This window comes from Branchiostoma belcheri, unplaced genomic scaffold, assembly GCF_001625305.1.
Source record: "Branchiostoma belcheri isolate BF01 breed outbred unplaced genomic scaffold, Haploidv18h27 scaffold7, whole genome shotgun sequence".
In the NCBI taxonomy this organism is placed as follows: domain Eukaryota; kingdom Metazoa; phylum Chordata; class Leptocardii; order Amphioxiformes; family Branchiostomatidae; genus Branchiostoma; species Branchiostoma belcheri.
Genome location: NW_017804353.1, coordinates 2,895,239 through 2,918,282, shown reverse-complemented (window position 1 = coordinate 2,918,282; position 23,044 = coordinate 2,895,239). Strand labels below are relative to the sequence as shown.

Below are 23,044 nucleotides of genomic sequence, written 5' to 3'. Positions count from 1 at the left end.
TATATGTATCGTGTACATGTATATGTAACTTACACATATGAAGTCTACCAGGAAGGCTTCATATGTGCAAGCTACATTAACAAAGATGAGAGATGTCACTCAGTGTGTGGTATTGGCAAGTTTTCATCTTGGCTTCAGAAATAGACACATTGTCTTGATACGTTGAAGCCGGGATGGTCTAACAGGAGAATCAAGGAGAAGAAATATGGCAGCAAAAGTGACCAGGTCAAGGAGACGAGCGCGAGGAATACGGATCGTACTTCACAATGGATGACGGAGGGTACCCTACGTGGACTTCCACTCGTAATGTCCTCTTGGCACTTCTTTTACTTCCCTTTCTCGGTAAAACGGTCGGTGTAGTGCCAACATGGCATGGGGCCCCAGACGCTTCCTATTATAACGTAATTGTCAATAGAGGCTATTTCTTTTGTGACTCTTTAAAGACAGTTTCCACATTGATGGTATTACGCCCCTACACAGGCGTTTATCGACTCATTTCCGAGTCGTGACCGAGTCGTGTGCTGATTTTAGGAAAGTTTAACGTACTTTTTCAATTAGAACAGGAAGAATACTGCTTGCACTTGGCAATGGATTTGAAGGGCCTCTACGTCACCTCTCATTCCTATTTGTATCTGTAGACGTTATTTCACTTTTCGTTTTCAGTGTGGCGGAACTCAGTAAGACAGTTAGTCGACGTTCCTGTTGACAGACGGAACGCCAAGGCTGAGTAAGAACAAACCCCTGGTGCGACGTTACGTCAGCGAGCATTTCACGTGCAGCCGGTAAGCCGCGGCACGGTCACAGTCACTGACTAAATATAGCCTCCCGCGTCTTTTGGCCGGACGGCTCGGCCTAATGCACAACACCCGTCGGCGAATTATTGGCATTTTGATCGTCTGATCTCTTCCTGCGGTGGGCGTGCCGGCGATGCCTTCCCGCATACCGCCGGAGACTCCTACACTTTAGAACGGATTAAACGTTTTCCTTCCCTCCAAAATATTATCGTTGTAACCGAATTCCGCCGCCCAGAGTTACCGTGGCACGCTATGACGCTCAGACCTGACACTCCATCGGCAGCTTGTAGGACCTTAAGCAGCGTATAGCTCGCAAAAGGACGGTTAGAACACATGTACGGTGTCAGGGTGGCTATGGCCCGCCTTCTAACAAGACAACGCCCTCCAAAATTGGCTCATACTTGAAGATCCGAATCCTTTATCTGGTGTACACTTAAGGCCACTAAACCCTTTCGGACTGTACAAATACATTTTTAGTAGCAATGGACCAAATAGAGTTTATTACATTTAGGAGTAAGGCAAGCATGACGGAGAAGGTTCACTGACCCATGTATTCCCCTTACGCCTTGGCCGAGTTCTAGACTATGTCTACGGCCCAGAAGGGTGTACAGAACTGGGGACTGCCATTTATCCTTCAACGCTCCCCGTCGTTCCGTTCCGAAGGTTGGCGCGAGACTCAAGTTCTAGTTTATATTTTTGCCTCCAAGACGCTCTGCGAGACATCTGTAGTCGTGTAGTTGATTAACGAGGGACAAAGCCTCCCCTTCCCCGTTGGCATAGCCTCTTCACCGGGTGACGTGCCTCGCTGACACGTCGGCAAACTTCGTTTACACAAAAATCGCCATATAAGGAAAGTTTCGGAAGGTTTGCCCCCGGTCGCCCCGGCAACCGGAAGATTCCAGAAGGATTCCTGCCGACGTCACGTGTTTACCGGGGGATCTCCCAACCCGAGCCTGGCGTGACGTCACACCCAGGGAAAACAAGACGGGTTCGCCTATAAAATGCGGTCTGCGGTCGGGACGATTTCAGAACCGATCTGCGGCTAGCCACAAGCCTGTCTCACTACGGGAGAGCTGGTCTGCGAGAACCCGCGCACAGCTAACTAGCACCCAGGAGAATTCTCAAGCCTTCGTCTTTGTCTTAAAGTAACGCGTCCTTGCGTCTTGTACAGCGTCTTCAACTTCAAGAACATGAAGGTCTTGCAGCGTTCCGTGGTGGCAGTGGCCGTGTTCCTCACGTGTTTGGTGAGTCCAGATTTACTTGTTTCATTTCCTTCTTCGAGTAATTCTTTCAACCTAGATATGAAATACAACTGTGCATTCATGCTTGGAGGACAGTGATAGCATTGTCAACGTACATGAAGCAAAGACTTGTTCTTATATATATTATGTGGTGGGCTGAGAATGTCAGGCAGGGTATGGCACAACAACAGAGACGACAGTGTTTCGTTATATGTCAGAAGTAGGGCGAGAGGACGGAAAACCCACCCACGGGACTACGTACACAATGGAAGAGAACGATATGCTATTCCATGTGTGGGTGTTCTTTTCTTTCTGAGTACTTGGTACATCCACCAGAGTATTAGTCATTTTGTACACCATGCATAGTCTGACGGCCCGCTGTAGGTTTGTTTTCATTTCCGTGACACTGACATCCCTGCCATAATTGTTCATACAGAATCTTACAGCTTGGTCTTGTACATGTACTTTCCAGTTTATCTTTGTCTTCCTTTGTATTTGGGTGCAATACTGCATATAGTAGGGTTGGTCTTACGAGTGACGATACTACTGAAGTCAAGTTCAGTTCTAAACCATAAATGCGCATGAAACATTCTAAATATCGGTGTACAAATTTGTCTCTACTATTTTGAGGAAGAGATCTCAACCTATGCCCAGTCATGTTCAGAACTTGTCGCCCGGCCAGCACTGAGCGCTCCGAATGTGTGTTAAAGTCTGGCGCTCGGTCAACTTCGCGACGGGGTTTGGTTCCGCCGTGATGTTTTTGGCCGTCGCTGAGACTACTTTAGGCCGATGTAGTTATCAGTTATGTCACGGAAGGCGGGACCTCTCCGATAAGGGAACTCTTGTTGCACCTCCCGATGTCTGTGGGCGATATCTTTTATGGATAAACGAGTTCAATGACCTCAAAATGTCAAGTTTTAGATAGCGAAGTGGCTGGATTTTTAGCTTAAGTCTTGTAAGGTGGGTCGTCGGCAGATAGTTGGAGGACCGACTTTTACGAAAATGCAAAAGTTCAAAGAACACAATTAGTTCCCTTGAAGACACCCACATCTTAAATCTAAAATAATAACAAAAGAATTCAAAGTGACTTGCACTGCCTTTGGTGTTGTGGCATCGGATATGGCTTAAAAGTAGATCTGTGTATATGAAGTCTGGCCGTAACTCTATATTGCTTTCAAGTAACGTGACCAAAAAAGTAGAGTCAAATTCATTTTTAGCTTATCGAATATGTCAGCTAGATGAAAACACGTTCCTCTACTTGTCAGAGACATATGCTTCGGATCCGTTTACCTCAAAACACGGAGAGGTAATGGTCTGTAGAGGACAGGATTTCACAACACGCAGGGCCGTGACATGGCAGGCGACTCGGCGCGTCTCTGCCAAGAGGTAGCCTCTACCAGGCTTCGGAAGCGACTGGAAAGAGTGAAAATTTGCCGAATAGACAGATACCATGCCAGGGGAATTGGTCCGGGTAAAGCGAATGAACTCTCTGAGCGAAGCAGCTCCCCTGGCATGTTATCTGTCGATTTGGCCTCTTCCCAGCCGCTTCCGAAGCCTGGGGGAGGCTAGCCAAACGGTGCGTCCCTGCCAACTTGCCAAGCCGTGTTGTCGGCGCCAAGGTTCCCTCCGCTGTGTTTACCGGAAGGAGTGAGACATTGTCAGCATAATTGGGGCGGCGGGTCGTACCTGGCAAGACTACGGACCACAGCTGAACGCAGGGGTGGGGAAATAGGCTCCAAGCAGGCTTCCCGGCTCACAGAACACCGAGGACAGGAGTGTGGGAATAGCCTGCTGGGAGGAAGGTAGCCTTCGGGAGGAGATTTCATATTGTAGCTCTTCCTGAATCAAAATATTTTTTCTTGTGAATTTTCATTACGTATATGGTATGTTGGTCTGTGTCGGTGACCTGAAGGACGCGTTCAATTTTCGCCCCCTAGCTGCTTCCTTTGAAACTGCAACCCCATCATAACATCTACAGGCAAGAACACGGCAAAAATCAGAAAAAAGTACGGGCGATTGGCAATACTCAGAGTCCCACTCAGTAGAGCCTGATATAGAGACTAGAGGAAAGCACGGTTAAATGCGCGCCCTCGGGGTCGCCTGGGCTTGGAGACCGTCCAAACGGGCCGTACCATCTCGGCAGGGTTAGAGGGGTGACACAGCCTGCAGACAGGCTTGGTGCAGAGTAACATTCCTGCGGTCCCTTGCGCGGTGTTCGGTGTGTCTCGCTATGTTAATGGCTTTCTGCGATTGAAAATGTACATTCCATATAAAGGAGTCATTGTCCCCAGGAAAGGGGAATAACCTACTAAGGTTCGACAATCGTTCTTGGTACTAATGTTTTTAAAAGTTTTGTTTTCGGACCCAATCACTTTTTTAAAGTAAAATTTGGTTTGGAATAAATATCAGAAATATTTCTATAACAGGTGCATCGCTCGCCCATGCCTTATGATGTGAAATAGTTCCACCAAAGTTGACAAAACAAACAAGAGCGCGTTTCACAGGGCCAGCCGTCCGTTGTTATTCTGGTGGGGACTAGGCTGTCCTGACCGGGCGCTAGGAGGGGCGTCCTACCGTCTCCTGTAACATATATGTACATGTAACAAACACGTGTGAAAACAACAAGTATCTGTATCATGTACTTGAGACTATGATACGGAACTGTTATCTAAACAACATTGTCTAGCTATCTCTCAACTGTAAACTGGCAAAATATTCTTTGTAAAGTTTGCGTCTCGCGAAGGGCAAATTTGGACGCCTTTTAAGCACAACTGCCAGTTAAGTTTGGTATTCTTCCATTTTAAAACGGTTGTTCTACAATCAAAGGAGACATTGTCTACCTTCCCCGAGGAGCGTTACTTGACAGAGAACATGTCTCTAACTAAAGAGGTTGCCCTAAAACCTCCTTGGTCCTACTAAGTGATTCTATAAGATTCCGGAAGGGCTCTTTGGGTAGCTGTCGTTAATTTTAGTCCAGACACCCTTCGTAGTTCCCGTTATATGTTAGCCTTCACCAGGCCTTCCTACGGGGATGCAGATTGTATACGTAGAATTCGGCAAAAAGGGAAATAATTGGCCAGGAGACTCAGTTCACCAGAGAGATAATTTCTGGCAAACGGCAAATGTCTAAAATCCCTCAGCCAATTACTCTCCATATTTGACTAAATTTTACTGATTTTGCATCCACGTTGTTGGTCTGGAGGAGACTAGTTATACGTCCCACATGTCGGTGTGTGCGAACCTGTGTACACATGCAGCGCGACATCCGGACACAACCGCGCTAACGGCACACACTCGGGTGTTTACCCGCGCAAAACGAGTAGGCGTCCGGCTAGCTCGGCGCAGGTGCTGAAAACAAAAGTTTGCCTTAATTGGGATTTACCGTGGCTGGAAGGGATTCTTGCGTAATTTGTTTTGGACCGCGATCACTGGAATTTCAAACTTTGGCGCGGTTCGAGTTTTCAACATGGCAGTGGGAGATATTTGACACGCAGCCAAACACCCTACAAACCACCAACTACGAACAACAACATTGTCGTCTGTTTGAGCAACTGGAAAGAATCACGAAAGGAGCTTCTACCCATGTTTTTTGCCAGGATTAAAATGCCATGCTCTTCCAGTCAAATTGGGAACGGAAATTTAGCAAGAGCTGAACCAGGTTCAAGTACAAGTCAATTCAAAATAAAAAAACGACATAAGAAGCACATATCTTCACATGATAAAAATTGCCTTCCATGGATCCAGCGCAGCAAAAAGTTTCACCAAACTTTCGACGGTCTGAACTAAAGTCTTCATCATGTTAGAATGACCAATCGCTTAGAACACATGACCTAACGAAAGTACCAGGAAGTCTATACCACCTTCGCATGTCTCATCATTATGAAAGGAAATGCCAACCCAAAGCGAGAGAGCTTTTAGATGATCCATGCCTACCATATGGGCACATTGTCTGTAATAGTCAGTTTGGTTCACACAAACAAACAAACAAACAAACAAACAAACAAACAAACAAACAAATGTTCTCATCTTTCAGGTCCACGCCCTGCCTGAAGGAAAGGGCGAGTGTGACGGGAAGTGTTCCTGCCCCGCCCAGCCGGTCACGTGTCTGCCAGGCGTGCGCCTATTGGAGGACCGGTGCGGGTGCCGGTGTAAGGTGTGTGCCAGCCTGCTGGGGGAGGAGTGTTCTGAGATGGCGCCGTGTGATGACACAGTCGGGCTGTACTGCGACTACAGCAGGGACAAACCAACAGGAGTCTGTAAAGGTGAAGAATTTTCCATAAATCAGGAAAGGAAAAGGGTAAAAGACACCATAACGCTCAAAAATATCTGAAAACAGGGGAAAACGTGAATGGTGAAGTTGAATTGAATGATGTCATATCTAATCTAGTTCATGTCCTATTCCTTAAACCGACTGTTCAAAAACACATACTGGCTTTATTTTTACCCCCTCCCAGGGTACAATTGCATCCCTAGTCTTTAATCACCACTTCCAGTGATGCACACACTTCTGCTATGGGATCATCAGTTCTTGTGCACGTTTCTAAATGACGCCGGTTTTGTTGTTGTAGCGACGTTCCAGGCACCGTGCGTGTTCCAGGGGAAGGTGTACCAGAGCGGGGAGGCGTTCGAACTGAGCTGCCGGGAGAAGTGCGTCTGTCAGAACGGCGCAGTGGGGTGCACGCCGCTCTGTCCACAGGTACGGACACACAAACAAACAAACAAACAAACAAACAAACAAACAAACAAACGCTGTCTACAGGTATGGACACCGAAAATAAACAAATACCGCCTGTGTTGGTCGACAGTATGGTTAAACCTACCATCTAAAAAAGCATCTGCCATAATCTATGTATTAGGAACTCCATCTGTTCTTACATCTTCAACTGTCGTAGAAAACAAGAAAAGGTTGAACATTAGTCCTTGTAAACGTGTTAGACAAAAGTTTATATACAACCTGAGTAATGCTAATTTACCTGGAAATACTTTATCACAATGACCTACTCTTGTCTTGTCTTGCATGAGCATAAACGTACGAAAAGGTATTTCATTTATGCATTAAACGCTTTACTTGTATCTCCAGGAGGTCCGAATGCCGTCCGACGACTGCCCGTTCCCCCGCCTGGAGAAGGTTCCCGGGAAGTGCTGTAAGCAGTGGATGTGCGACGCCAAACCCAAGGAGCTCAGCGCCAAGGGACCCATGCCCATGATCGCAGGGAAACTGGACAGCAAGCCGGAAAGTGAGTGAATTGCTTTTATTTTGTCAGAGCTTCGCTGTTGTAGAGATGCAGGTTTGACATCCAGGTAATACGATACCTTCTGCTAGCTCAACATATGTCATGTGACTAATGTTGAACACTTTGAAAACGGCGAATGTACGCTTCACTCGTAGTCTATGCTGCATAGGCAGTGAAGCAATCACTGCCATCTACTAGTAGTCGTTTGTGTTGTAGTTACCGACTAAGAGCGACAAACACGCCGCGAGTGCGTGGCACCCCTTGATAGATTATTTGCAATAAACAGTCAACAAGCTTGTAGAATTAGGTAGAACTTAAACCTATTTAAACGCGAGGACAAGCCATGATAATGAAACCTATTTTTGACACACCAAATGTGCTCACCTGACCACAATTGACTCTTTCCCACAACGCCGCACGTTTTTATCTGTTCTCCTGTGACATTAGCAATCCATTATCGATATAAACAATAGTTTTAAAAATGTAATGTTTCAGGAGAACAGGACACGAGACAGGAGAAGAGCCCGTACTACCAGATGGACAGCTACCTGGGCCTCATCCCCAGTCACGGAGGTGAGAGGTCATCACATAGTTACAAGTTCAGAGCAGGGTGGGTTGTGGATGGATGTTTTTAATAATCTCCAAGCAGATCTTTTGGTGGGGGTAAGACAGTATCAAATTGGCCAGTCTGTATCCATTTCCCCGCCCAAGGGTGGTTAGTTTTTAAAAAATCAAATTCTATCAGTATCAAAAATTTATTATCAAACAACCAATACACAAAATAACAAATATGTATTGTGTGAGTTTGGAGGGAAAATGACAAGTTGAAACTTGAGAAAACGCTTGATGCCGTACACCAAAAGGGTATTTTCCGTCAAAGTTCTACCAAAAGGTATAGCGCTAGCCTTCCACAACCAGTCTTGGTCGATACCTTATACAATAGTTTCTGCATCAGCTGGGATGTATCAAGGCTTAGATAGGACCCTGCATTAAAGTTTAAACTTACAATGGTACTGCGTGTGTGCCAAAACGATGTTTTCCAGGCTTGGCTCGCGTCGCGTGCTTCTCTAAATCACTCCGCGGTTGACCCTGTCCTGTTCCCGCTGCTGTTGTTTCACCTGTCTATAGCGGGCGGGCAGATATTATCCTTGGCTCATACCGCACACCCACATAGTCGTCCTAACTTGTAACATATTGTAAGCCTGTACTGGAACAGCGGATTCTGATCGGGTCGCTAGCCCCTGCCACACATAGCCGAATATGGCCTCCCAAACACTGACGACCCCCCCCCCCCAACATGGTTAGCCAATGGGTTGTCTGGTGTTTTGCGAATTCGGTTAATGTTCGACATTCGGGTGGTTGGATGATGATCGGGAATAGGTCTGCAGTGGTAAGGGCGTGGTTGGGAGTAATATTTGACTTAAAATTGAACTCAAATTGGTCCCGATCCGTCAGCCAACCTGTCGCGGGAAAGTTCTGACAGGCATATACGCCCTCCCGAAGTGCAGAGCTCTACAAAGACCAGGAAATTGCCTATTGAAGAAGAATCTGTCTTCTAAGTTTCCTCCTTACGTAAGAGTGGAGAGGGTCTTGTTACGGGCCTCACGCAAACTGAGCCGTCTTACTTATTAACCCTTTAACACGCTGACCCGGACCCCATTCCCGGCCCGCTGATATATACACGCCGCAGGCTGGGGTTAAACGGATCACGGCGGCATTTGGTCGCAGCTGGAAGTCTGAAATTCTGAAGAAAAAGGCCATGGGCTTTCTTGCTGTAGCACCACTTTTAACAAACTGACCAAACACCCGAGTTTATTAACGACTATTAAAACCCTTTGTTATTCCCCCATATGTCGAGGTAAAACTAAAACATAGCCTGACTACAACACGTACGTTTGGCTTTTCCACTGACCTAGAAGAATCAGTAGACAGTAGGCCCATTCAGCCCCTGAAAGCGAGAGATTCAGTAACACATGGGCTAGGTAAAACCAGCTCGCAAATTTTTAAAAACTCTCCTCGCATCCAATTCATTTTATATTACAGGAACATAAGAAAGTATCGGGCATTTTTCGTAGAAGCAATTTCAAAGAGCTGGTCACTATTAAAATATCATGAGTTTTATCATAATCTAGAACAGCTTGTACTGATGTTAGTAGGTCATAGACGAAGACGTTGTCTCATTTCCGTCCGGCCAGTGTAACAGACAGTCTTAAGTGGATCTTAAACAGTTAAGGGTCTTAGATGTCACGTCGTTTCCTCTGACACATACTTGGAATAGTTCTCACTAATCGTTATCAAGTTTGCTGCGGATTCTTGGACGCCTTTTCTCGCAGACCTGTTCCTTTTACGAGCAGCTGGACCTCTCTGGTTACTGACCAAAATAGCGGTCCATTTAGTAGTTGAACAAGCAAGTGATTCACTCAGTCACGTTTGGACAATTTTGCAATTTTTTTCAAGAATTTCAGTACGTTTTTTTTTTAGTTTAATCATATCATCCTATCTTAGATACACGCTAGAACGTCCCATGCTTTGTAGCTAAGTTAATTACGAACAGAAAATGAAACTAAGACTAAAATTACATTTTACGATTTGTTGCGAGGAATTTTATGGATCCCCAACTTTCTGCAAGACAGCATAAAAACACCTTAGCGTGCCAGGCACCAAGCTTACCGCTTGGGTATGACTATTTACCGTTTCTCGTGGGTCAGGAGGGGCGGGAAAGTTGTGTGGACATGTCTGACAGTCGCCAGGTCTCGGCACGTTCTGTCTACATTGCACTGACAGGTCTCGTGCGAGCTATATGTCACTTTCGAAACTTCAGCAGTGGCTACATCCCGGGCTCTCACTTTACGTCGTCACTTTAGGATCAATATTTAGTCATTCCCAGTGTCAGGTAGCGTGTAAGGGTTTGGTGACATCTCGGTGGATGGTTGCCTAGCGTTGCCACGTTTGGTCAGTGTAGGACTTGGAGGTCTTGTTTGGGCAGGATGTCATGTTACGTAACTTCAACATTGGCAACATCTCGGACCCTGTTCGAGAACCGTGCTTTATCCAGAACCGTACCCAGAATTACAGTGCCTGGGGCAAATCTTAGTTCTTGGATACGCAGAGACTAGAACCGTCCCTGATCCCTACCCCAACCCATTCAGGCAAAGAATGAGGAAAGGTCCTGGATGCAATACCGCTGACAGTGAGAGACTGTGTAACACAGGCTAGGTAAAACCCTTCCTGGCAGCTCCCAGGTCCAAGGTCGCACGTGCCGGTCATCACTCAGCCGCGTGAGTTACGGCCGGAGTGGTTAGAGCTCTCAGGACCATTACCGTCCCTGTGTGAACCCGCGGGAACGCATCTGGTACCGCAGGTGTGCTCCAGCCGGGTTGTTCCGTAACTTAGAGACGTGGAAAACACCGTAGCCCTGGCCTACTGAACGGCGACGCCCTGGAGTCAGCTGCCGCCGTTTGAAGTGCCGTAGGGGACGAAAAAAAACGCCGTTAATGGAGAGAATAAAAGCCCATGTCACGCATTGCCGACCGTGGCCACTCGAACTTGTCCAGGCCTTGCGATTTAGTCGAGCAAAATCATCTGTGGTTGGGAGTTCGTCTGCAATGTTGTCTATTGGTCTTTAAAGCTTTAAAAGACTTCCGCGCGAGATGACAATAATGATCGAAAAATCAAATGCGGGAAAGTCGAATCCATCAATTCATGTACGACGTTCTCAGGTCTGTTTTTATCCAAGACAATGATTTGTGTGGCGTTCAAGACAGTATCGATGAAGTTGATTTTTCTTTTCTTGGACACTGTGAGAAAAGAAAGAGAGAAAGTTCCACAGAGAAATGTGCTGATTTTGGCACCTGACACCTGCGGGAGGATTAGCCCGTATGACGTACACGGATTTAGGAGATCGGATTTAATTGGAGGGGGGATTTTGTACTTCAAACAGGCGCGAGTTTAACCGTCTGCATCAGTACAACACGAAACGTGAAGTTTACAGGAGGATTCCCCACTCCGTGAGCGGGATTACCGGGTGACATACCGCCGGACATAGTGACACATTCCTGTCCTGGTCCTGGGAACACGGCTGCCTCCAACTTCCCGTGCCAAGCTTGGCAGAATTTCGGCAAGATTCTTGATTCATTTATGAGAACAGTTAATCGCCGTCTGGAGAAAGAGAAGCCTCAAGGAAATGTCGAATCGTCGACCACGAAAATCTTTTGAGCTGAGTGAAATACCATGTTTTTCCGTCTATTGTATCCAGAACCGTTGGTATCTAGTTCCATCCCTGAATGAGTTAGGATCAGGCACGGTTCTTGGTAGTCTCCTCGTATCAAAGAACGAAGATTTAGTCGAGATACGGTATTTGCTATAACACTGACTTCCTGAGACGGGCGAACATTCCCGGTATGATCGGGGTGACGCGGAGTAAACTTGAGTTGATCCGCGAGTTTGTCATACCAGCAGGGGTAGGTTATGGGAATAAAGTCTCTCTTAGGCATTTGTTCTCATATAGCGTGTAAAGTTTAGCCGAGCAGACCAGCCATGTAAAATTAGCAGGCTTGTGGTGTTTTAATAGGCAGCTCTGGTATATGTCAAATGAAGACGTATGGATCAAAGATACTAAGGTACAAGAAGAGGTTTGGCCTAAGGGGGCGAGCTATCGTTATAACGTACTATATCAATAAATGCCACAACGTATCATTTTGGACACACATAAAGGTGCCTTAAAAGTAGTATTTAAGCATCAAATTACCAAAAGGGACCTTAAGGCATTCTTTAAGAGTGCTTAAAGAGAACATCTTGCGCAGTACTGCATACATCGACTGACTGAAGTAACGTGTTTTCTCTCCCGTTTGTCCAAAGACGTAGATTTGGCCCAGGCACGGTTCTGGAAACAACACTTTCGACAGGCGTTACACCCAAAGGTCCTACAATCTGATCCCGACACATTTTGGATTAGAAATATTGTAATGCTGCCACTTCTAACGCCTGTCTTGAAGTAACCAGTGTTTTATCCCTCCCGTTTATCCAGCGGAGTACCCGGAGCCCGTCGCCTGCCTCCTCCAGGCCACGTCCTGGAGCCAGTGCTCGGTCACGTGCGGCATGGGCGTGTCCACACGAGTGTCCAATCACAACCCGGAGTGCAGGATGCAGGTGGAGAAGCGCATCTGTCAGATGAGACCCTGCGACCTGCAGTACCTCGACTATGTCAAGGTACGAACATCTACAAAATCTACAAACACTTTAAAAAATTCGAAATTTTCAATTTTTTCTAAATAAAAAAAAACCTCCCTAATTCTAATATTTATCATTTAATAATTAACCAAAACGATACTGATAGAGGCTTAATACATTCTGGGGTAATAGCCCATTGCTCCCTCCCATATATATTTAATGTCTTCTGGCAAAAAAATTGAAGAAATTGAATCCACTTGTCGACTTAACAGGAGCAGAGGGAGGAGTAGAAGAAACACCAGCCCACATGGGCAAGGGCCTGCAAATAAATGTACGAGGTCATTTTGTATTATTTTAGCGCCTAAGTAAATCTAGATCATTTTGTATTATTTTATTCACGTTCCTCGTGTGTTTCGCCGCAGGATGGTAAGAAGTGCCGCAGCACGATCCGGTCCATGGAGCCGAGTAAGATCACCTTCAGCTGGTACAACACGAGATGCACAACCGTCAAGGCTTACAAGTCAGTACTCTACTTACCACTGCTGTTTTAAGAATACTCCTTACTCTGTTGACTAAGTATGCTTACTTATAGTGTTAATAGTTACGACCCCCCCCCCCTTAAATATGGTACTTATATTATCTTAAGCTGCATGGCATATCCTAATACCCATGATTAAACTATCGATTAAGGTCTACACGATCTTAGCGCATCAAAAATGATAACCTTTAACTCGATAAATTTTGGAATGGATATCTGACATCATTCTATGTGATAAACACCCGATTGTTTAGGCCACGTGCTCTTACGTATAGTGTTGCATGAAAAAAAGGTATCGTCCCCGGCCCCGGTCCCCGTTCGTCGTCTAACCTTTGCCCTCTGCCCTCTGCCCCCAGGTGGAGGTGGTGCGGCGGCTGCACCATCAGCGGACGCTGCTGCACGCCCTACAAGGTCAAGACCACCACCATGGACTTCATCTGCGAGGACAGAACCCCCATCAAGCAGGACGTGGCCTGGATCCACTCCTGCACCTGCCACAGGAACTGTCCGCAGCAGTAAAACTCTACAACATCCGGTCTAGCATGACGTACAGGTCAAAGGTCAATAGAACGTCTGACGTCACAACTGTAAATGCACATCGCCGCCATCTTGGCTTGGTGTGATAGTGATGAGACATTGCCAACGCACAGACGGCGGTTTTAAGAAGAAGGATAGTCAGGTGTTCTCGAAGTATGCGAAGGCAAATATCACACATGGTCAGGTAGATGGGGGAACGAATGGTTAGAAAATGTCTGGCGATGAAATGCGTCATAGTCACATGACTGTAAACTGCCTGTAGCTTGGCTACGTCAGTGACCGCCACCAAGCAGCGACCTCTGTCGGTGGTAAGGTGTTCTGCAACACTGATTGGCGTGCATTGAGAAGGCTATTGGAAATCCGTCCAAAGCATTTCAGTCGAAAATGCCACGTTTTTAAGTGATCTTGATTAGTATAGAACGTTAAAAAATGACCATATAACTTAAGTGAGCTACTAGTGGTCGCTTTATCCGTACTGCTATGTTAAGAGTAAATACTTTGATGTACAGCGTTGGTTAAGGAGTTAATAGAAGTACAAAATGTATGACGTCGTGTAGAATTGTTATTGTACTGTATATATTGGACGGAAACTTGCTATTTTTGTAAGTGATATCTCTGTAATTTCTAGACGATAATCTTGTAACAACGTAAATTTAAAGAATAAGTCTATAAGATTAATATATAACTTATAATCAGAGGTGGAACATTTAAGATTGTGTAACATTGAATGTATCTTCAATGATATGTAAAGGCCATCTTTATAGAATTGCTTTTCTTGTGACAAAAATTGCAGTGTAACATGTAGATAAGATAGCTGTTACCGTTTGTAGCAAAATCGTTGCCGCTTGTAGCAAAAACATGCTGGCGACAAATTGGCGACAGTGATGTTGAACTTGACACATTTCCCAGGAATGTGTGGCACAAACAGCTTGTTGGCGGCGACTTCAAAGAAATTCCAGGACTTCTTTTGTATATTGAACTTGTATATTGAACTTGGACATGTAATCTGCTGAGGAAAACAGAGACATGTCATACGGCACGCAGGCAGAGTAAAGTGATGACAGAAATTTCGAATGTTTGACCTTGTCGTTCTCAAAGTCAAGGACGTTTCTGCTCATGATGACACGTGATAAACACGTGATAGTTGATATGATAGGTCCCACATGCACACGTGACCTCCAGTGGCCTTCAGAGATGTACATGGTAGAGTGAAACAGTGATCTGTCGCTGTCTGTCAATAAAGTATGGAGTTGTTTTTGTTGGAACACTTTGTCCGACAGTTTACTAGTAGGATAGGTGGTTATATACATAGGAGAGTGGTGGATGGATGGATGGATAAATCCAAAAAGTTTAAAACTGGTATGCTGCGAAGGACATAAGTTGATAAAACCGACAACGTTGACAGTACACTAACAATGAGAATCAACTCTGTGTGTTTCAGCTGCCTATTCAGACATTATCACGGATTTGAACAATTATATGTACTTCAGTTGGTCAGATTTCCCCCTCACACGCAGTTGTGTTTAAACTCTTCAAGGCACCTAAAGCGATTTCAGGGAAGTAGAAATGGTTTTACAAAGTCAATTTTCTGGTCATTCCTTTACTGTACTGTAGTAAGTTAAATCAACCCTGTGCATAACATACTGATATCTGTGAGGCTCATTCGCTGGTTCTTAGTGATGGTATAAAAAATAAAGCAAAAACTAGATCATTGTAAAGTGTGGGTTAGGGTTAGTCCTGACATGCCACCCATCTTGTGCCCTTTGGAAAGGCACTTCACACGTCTTGGCTCAAGTGAAAAAGAGTATCGCCCTGTCCTGTATTTGTCCTCTGCGTTGGTGACGGCATAAAATAAGTTGATATAACTTGAGTGTGCCGTCACCATGTATAGCCATGACATGTTTGAAAAAAAAAAAACTAATAGGAAGGTTCAACCAGCCCTGAAATTGTTTTGAACACTCCAGGATGCGGAGAATGTGAGTGATATAATAGGATCACGAGAGAGCCGGCGGCAGAGATGTAACAAGTTGACATCACAAGCTCAGACCCGGACAGACTTAAGGTTGTAATTCTGCCTGAAGAAATGTTCGTTTGGAAGTAAAACCGACGGCATTTCCAGATCCTATGTAATTTTGCCAAAGCCTCCAAAAGAAATTCTCGCTTGGAAGTTGGAGCGACGACATTTTCAGCCCTTTGAAGACGCTGAGGTTGTCCAGATAAGGAGCCGTCTTCTTCAAGGTAAATCTCAAGACAGCGTCTTAAAGTCGCCAGAGAAAACCATCTTAAAGAGAAGGCTATGTCTTAAAGAGACGGCTAAAATCTTGCCTGGTCCCAAAGCACGCGTTAGAATGCAGAGAAAATTGCGACTTTGAAAGTGAAAGTTTGTCCGATCTCCGACTGGACTGACGGCACTTTGAACAGGATGAGCAAAAACGTTTCTATGCAAGAACTAAACGCGTGTAACATGTGGTAAATGAACGTGTAATTTTTGTTAAGTGCGTTTCCATTAAAAGGAAATGCCTTTGAAATGAAGATGATCCCAGTTGACCAGCTTTGATGTAGACCTCTAGACGCCTCATTTTTCCTAATTTGTGAAAGTGACTCTTAACTCTCCAACCAACTAGTTAATTCAGAACCAGCCTTATGTTTACCCTAATATCTTAAAAGCATCTCCCTGACTTCAGGTCACATCAGGCCATCGAACGCAGATGAAGCAAGATGAAGTTTCGGCCTTGACCGTTAGTCTTGGCGCTGTGAGTTACAAACAGACTTCTCGCTGATGATGGAGACGGGGACATCCTATCCTCGTACGGCCTGAGTGAGGATTACAACATAGAAAGAGAAGGCATTAAAAGGAAGTCAGGGGGTGACGGCAACGTCATGAGAGCATCATGACAACTTCAGCAACCAGTAGGGACTGACATTCTAGGACTCCGGGAAGAACAGCGTGAAAGTTATGTCGCACTAGTAAAGATAATAAAAATGCTACCAAAACATTCTATGTTTGTAAATGCTGAACGTGAATAGGGCACACCTTGCAATTGCACAAAACCAGCCACTGACAAGCACCACAAGACAGGCCTTTACCCGGAGCCCCCGGGAGAAGTGTAAAAGTTAGGGGAAGAAAAACAAAGAAATAAAAGTGGAGCCTTGGTGCACATGCATAAGCAACCGGCTATACATATCAAAGCAGGCAGTCCTTGGCTATGTGTAATATGACGTAGGTAGGTAAATATTGAAACTTGAGGGACGGTTTTCCTTCTGCTGCAGTTTAACAGAAAATCAACAGGTGGCGTGAAGTCCTGTGCAAACTTTTCTGCATTAATGTCTACATTAGACTACATTACCACACCAACATGTATAGCCCTGATGGTCACCTGATTATTCATTGCACCAATCATGGATATCGACAGGGCATGAGAAACCAGAAATGAAATTTATATTGCGTGCTATTTTTTCTCCAATACTAATATTGTAGCAATTACAAGAACCTAGCCGTTGAGACAACATTTCTGCCACACCTGGCTGGTTTCTGTCATAAACTATACATCACCTGAGGTCCTGTTTTATCCAGAACCCTGCTCTATCAGAACTATGCTCAGAGAAGGATACTAGTAGTCCACGGGTATCCAGCACCGTGCCTGGGGCCGATCTACGCTCTTGAACACGCGTGTTCAGAAATGTACATGATAGAGTGACACAGGGCTGGCATAGGTTTGCCATCCGAAAGGCTGGCGTAAAAAGATACCAGTACAATAAAGAAAGCCAGATAAAAAACGCCTAAAACTAATAAAAATAATCCGAAGCCTAAGCCTCTTTATTAGAATTAGAGGGTATAAGTCTTACAGAAGGCAGATAAAATACGTTGTCGGTATTAACGCCGAGTTGTGGCAACTTCCAGACACAAACTCATCCATCCACCCACTAAAGATGGATACGCCCTTGGCCTTGAAAGTTGCCGCATGTTTCACTGCTTGACACTTACAATACAGATTGTTCTCAACAAGGCAGAACCGGGCCATAAATATTCATGTCTTGCCGCAGAGCGCGCTCTAAATTAGCTACTTAATCTTTTAGAAAACATTCATACATGTGTATAACTTTTTAATAACTTTGGAACCAAAGTAATCACAACAATGCATCTTGTTTGACAAGATGGTACGATCTATCATTTCATAATTTAACTCTGACACATTGCTTACATTAGGAGAGACCCAAAAGGCAAATGGTGCTATTTTTAATGTATAGTTCACCGCTGAGGCATGATCATTTATACATAATATTTAGAAACAATGCATCAACATATAATATTGAGGAAAAACAACTTGAGTGTGTTTTAAAATAACTTCTTAACCATCGCAGAAGAAAATCAGGGTCAGGAAAGAACTTTGCATCTCATACAGAACTGAGCTTAGACGTGTGTCTTATGTGGCGTGGTGTTGTCTATTATGTAGTCTAGGACTATTAAGCCAATGCTGATTCCGTAGAGTCTGGATTCTACCATGATCAAAATTTACCAAGTTCGGCGAAACCAGAAGTCTAACCATGAGTTTATCATTTTGGACGACATTAGGACAGCAACGTCTTACACTCAAGAAGAAATATCTACATATGAATTGTAAATGATTCCAAAATTTATCTCAACAGTTCTGATTACGTGTGACCTTCTCGTTTTTGACCTGACTTGACACACCGATGCGAGACCAGGTCAGGGTCATAGTTAAGTCCAAGCACACAAAATCAGACATAGACAATCTAGCTATGAGTCTTCATCAACTTCACAGCCTTAGGACATATATTACGAAGCCGTACTTCGAAAGACGTATGTATGCAGAAATTGTAAATGATTCTGAGATTTATCTTAGCATCTCTAATTACGAGTGACCTTTTAGTTTGACCTGACCTCACAGGAAAGATACATCGGTACGAGACCAGGTCATGGACACAACCAGTGTCATCCCCCATGTGACGTCACAGACTGCCAGAACCCACCACGTCTTCACGCTGACTTTCGCCCTTGGTAAGTTAAGACTCATGACTGCAGTCTTCTGTTCAAGGTGACTTGAAGGTCGGACATTCATCTTTTTTTTCACATTTGGGTAATATGGATAAACAGCACCAATTTGTCTCATGGTTGTCATATTTGCAAAAACACTAGTCATTATGAAACATTCAAGCATTTTTCCCATGTAATCTACCGCATTGCAGTCATTTAAAAAAACGTTAAGATTTAAAGACGTCATCAGTCATAGTAAGTTGTTACCAGATACCCGGGCGAATCCGTCTCTGTTACGGTTACGGTAACGAGCAGATCCGCTGAAGTAACGGCGACACTAACAACATTTCTCTTCTCTAATCGATGGGCTGTTATCCGTGACACCACTGTCCTTACACGACCTGAGGATGAAGTTGAGGGATGGGGAAGTGATAATGAGGGTGAGAAATGAGGACAGGTAGAGTAAGAACCGTGGAGAAAGTTTGACTGGTGTCTCCAGGGCAGGTGTGTCAGGGTGGACCAGTTCTTTACATCCTCCCGCCGGCTGAAGGGTTGTTGGTAGGGAGGAGATCCCTTCTTGGATATCACGCTTACTACTCATAGTACACAGAATCAACATGCTATGGAAAAGGTCAACAACTGAGCAAAAATTGTCAAGTCTAAAGTGAGTATAGCTACTAATCAAAGAATTGTAGCTGCCCCAAACCTTTGCAGAACACAGTGAACCAGTAAAAACACCAAGCTCCAGTGCACAATGAACAAGTAACGCCTAGCTTTAGTTCACAGTGAACTTGTCATAAAATGACAGTCCAATGTATATTGATAGAATTGTTATTTTCTTCCCTTTCCATAGTCAAGTAATAATCATTATCATTAAGTAATAAGTGTATGTATAATGTATGATACTGTTTCACAACTATTATCTTTTGAATAAAATATAATAAGAGAATGATGAAATGAAAACAAAATTTCAGTAATGCTACAATATGTTCCTCATCATTCACAACATATACAGACTGCTTCCAAGATGAATTACGACGTACTGTATAAATTCTAAAAACCCATAAAGACCTATTAATGCGTTTCAAACCGTCGCTTTGTAACCTCGCAAAGGCCAAACAACACACATTAATAACAAGTACACTACCGTCGCCGTTTTGAAGGTCACACCAAGCAGACAAATGTACGACATTTTACAAATAATCAAACACGGCGACAAGCCGACGACTCTGCAACAAAACGTCTGGGGCACTTGAAAAGCAGACACGAGTCTGGGGAAGATTAGTGCCCCAATTTGCGGTCTATCTTCTCCCTACACGCCGCACTTACCGTCCCGGCGTAACGCGGGGTAATGTGACCCCATTTCATGGCGCGGTGGGGAGGGGATTGGTAGATTTACGCGGCGGGGTGGCGGCGACATTTCCCGCCACGCTGCCCGCCTTAGACATCCCCGTGGCACGAGATCCTCTCAGCCGCGTGGTTTACGGCGGCGTCCCGGCCACTTTGTCATGGTACACGGTTCAACAACTCCTGCGGAGGGGAATTATTACCTCGTCTTGTGAGTTGTGACAGATAAAAGCACAAGTACTAAACTTGAAAACTTCTCCAACTGAGGGGAGAATGTATTTTGAATGACGACTACTTTGATAAGTCCATTCTCTTTTGTTTAAAAATATTTGTTTGATATATTCTTTATTGATGAGAAGACCACATCGGCCTGCTGAGTGACTTTCATTGAGGTCATGATGGAAGAGGTAAGGTTTGGACAGAAATACATCAAAATGATTAAGATCATTTTAAGTCATTTAAAGTAGATAACTTTTTCGCCAGAACATCGCAAGTTGTGCTACAAAGACCTGTGGTTTGTCAGACATAGACCCCAAACAGGGCCACCGGCTAGCACTCTGTCTGTAAAAATCGTTAAAGGTAGATAAGTCCTCGTTGACCTGGTGAACTTTAAGTGTCAAAGATCACCGGATGCCTCATTAAGACGTCTTGAAGACCTCCGGAGGACTCATTTCTTCCACTAAGATCGATACAGACCTTATTTATTGTAATAAAAGGTCCCCTGGGGACACATCAGTGGTCACATATTATCCTGCCACAGTCAGCCTGTCCTGGATAACGGGAGTACAATGGGGAATTTGAGATGGTAACGTTTCAGGGATCTCTCTCTCTCTGTCACTTTCAGTGTATCTGTAAAAAGGTTCACTGGGAATTGGAAGAAGAAAGTATATTAAATTTTGCAGATTGCTATGGTCTACTGGGAATTTTGTTGTGGAATAAGTAGGTTGAAGAAGTTTACTTGATCTGATCACAAAGTGCCAAAGTTGTGACCCAAAAAAGGTGACGAATGTCAGGTTGAAGAATGATATTCTCGATAGACACAGGCCAGCTCACACAGATGTATATTCTATCTGATTTGCAGTCCAGACTGTAAGGCTTTGGAAATTATCACAACGCAGACAGAAAGCCTCATCTAGCTGACTTGTTTACCCAATAAAGAACACACCCAGATTGGCAGATTCAGGAATGTACAGGAGGCAACTTTCACAGATCTATATTCTGTATGATTTGCAGTCTAGACTATCATTAAAATATCACTCCACATGCAGACGGAAAGCTCAGGCTCATCTAGCCTATCATCTGAAATATCCAACCGTGCAAAGAACCCACCCAGAGGCTTCCACATGTTCTTTATCAGATTTAGGAAGGTACATGGGCTAATTTGTCTGGCTAGAAAACTATTATGAAAATATCACGGCACAGCAGACCGAAAGAGCTTTGGCACATCTAGCTGGAGTATCCACCGTGTAAAGAAAACATCCAGAAGCTTCAATAGGCTCATCTTCAAATCCAGGGTGGAATAGCCAATATATATTGATCTATACTATATTCTTTCTGACTCGAAGTCTAGACTGTCACACTCAGAAAATGATTAAAACACAGACAGAAAGCTCTGGCTCGTCTAGGAGTATCCAACCGTGTAAAAACACATCCACAAGCTTCCACCGGCTCATCGTCAGGTTTAGAACCTACTCAGCCAGATCTAATTCCAACCTGGCTAGCAGTATCTGGCTGGTAGACTATTATGAAAATATCGCAACGCAGACAGAAAGAGCTCTAGCTCATTTAACTGGATCCATGGAGTATCCACCCGTGTAAAGAACACATCCAGAAGCTTCCACAGGCTCATCATTACATTAAGGAAGGTTCAAGAGCCAACCCACACAGATCTAAATCCTACCTGGCTAGCAGTACCAGGATAACAGACTTTTGAAAATATTGCGACACAGCAGACACAAGAGCTCCTGTTCATCTAGCTGGAGTATTCAGCCGTGTAAAGAACACATCCAGAGGCTTCCACAAGCTTATCGTCAGGTTTAGGAGGGACTCAGCGGCCACAGAACGTCTCCTGTGGGATCCTGACCGGCAGATCCGATCAATAAAACGGCACTCCGACTAATTGTGGGTCTTGGACTGCCGTCTGCATGGCCGTCCTTCGGGGAGATCTTACCGTCCAGGTGAGCTGTAAGATTTAGACAGAGATGATTGTGTCTGTGATGGAGATGTCCCTGGAGAAACGTAAGACTTTTCAGCAGCCCGTATGATATCGTATGGCCCCTAGGCTTCTCAGCACGGTGGGACCATTCCGGATTTGTCGTTTTTAGGTCAGTGGATTCAACTCCAGATCAAAACTTGGTGTATACCTGTGGGGGAAATGGATATGACGTGCGAATGTTTTGTAAATATTGAGTAAATATTGTAAATATTGAGTCTCGGTGGTTGAAAAGTAAGTAGACCCATGTAGCCCTACAGACTGGTGATCATTAACCAGATATTACTGAAATGATATAATATAATATAGACTAAAATAATAAATAAAAACTAAAAATATTAAAAACATAAATATCAAAGATGTTCAGATTCTCTCAAACATCTGATTCGATCCAATCAACCTACGCTGATTCTTACACACCGTGTCCGTGAGGCACCATTATTCTGGCTTTTATCGTCGAGAAAACCCGCGGCTGCCCTAGTTCGTGAGAAGATTTACTAACCATTTAGAACACATGATAGCGGAGTATTGAATTAGATGGGGGAAAACATCAATAAAGCAGCGGCCAAACAGGCACAGACCTAGATGTTCATTTTAAGGCATCCCACTGGAATGAAAATTGTCTGACGAGAAACACTTTCATTTCCATTTGACTCTTGATTGAGTTGTTACCTACATGTACTTATTCCTAATAAAGCAGTCTGATAAAGAATTATGTCTATTATACACAAGTGTGAAAAGACATTACACCGCCATTTTCCAACTAAAACATTGCCCTGTCATATTCCCTCACAAGTCTGTCACCAGTATACTCTTCACGCATGTTTCATATGAGTAACACGCACCAGTGAATTTCTCTTTGAGCTTGTTGTCTGTTTGTTTATTCTATTTCGAAGGGGGGAAACATGTCACCTACTGGCTTTTTTCAATATGCCCTGGAGGAAACCCCGGGCCCGAAATTGAGATAACACAAATG

At 44.4% G+C, this 23,044-nt stretch overlaps 1 protein-coding gene across 1 annotated transcript; it reads left to right on the top strand.

Annotated features, from left to right (window-relative positions):
* Positions 1 to 1,783: 1,783 nt before the first annotated feature.
* LOC109484672 (connective tissue growth factor-like) lies at positions 1,784 to 14,772 on the top strand. The gene is made up of 8 exons (XM_019788019.1): positions 1,784 to 2,038; positions 6,069 to 6,297; positions 6,604 to 6,731; positions 7,116 to 7,272; positions 7,765 to 7,842; positions 12,296 to 12,477; positions 12,861 to 12,958; positions 13,333 to 14,772. The coding sequence occupies exons 1-8, from the start codon at positions 1,985 to 1,987 to the stop codon at positions 13,493 to 13,495; spliced, it is 1,089 nt and encodes a 362-aa protein (XP_019643578.1). The 5' UTR covers positions 1,784 to 1,984; the 3' UTR covers positions 13,496 to 14,772.
* The last annotated feature ends 8,272 nt before the right edge of the window (positions 14,773 to 23,044 follow it).

What these genes read in the sequence shown, in the direction of transcription:
- LOC109484672 (XM_019788019.1), top strand. Translation starts at nt 1,985, where the DNA reads ATGAAGGTCTTGCAGCGTTCCGTGGTGGCAGTGGCCGTGTTCCTCACG. An exon ending in AGTACCTCGACTATGTCAAG is followed by an intron (nt 12,478 to 12,860) that starts GTACGAACATCT and finishes GTTTCGCCGCAG; the next exon opens with GATGGTAAGAAGTGCCGCAG. An exon ending in ACAACCGTCAAGGCTTACAA is followed by an intron (nt 12,959 to 13,332) that starts GTCAGTACTCTA and finishes CTCTGCCCCCAG; the next exon opens with GTGGAGGTGGTGCGGCGGCT.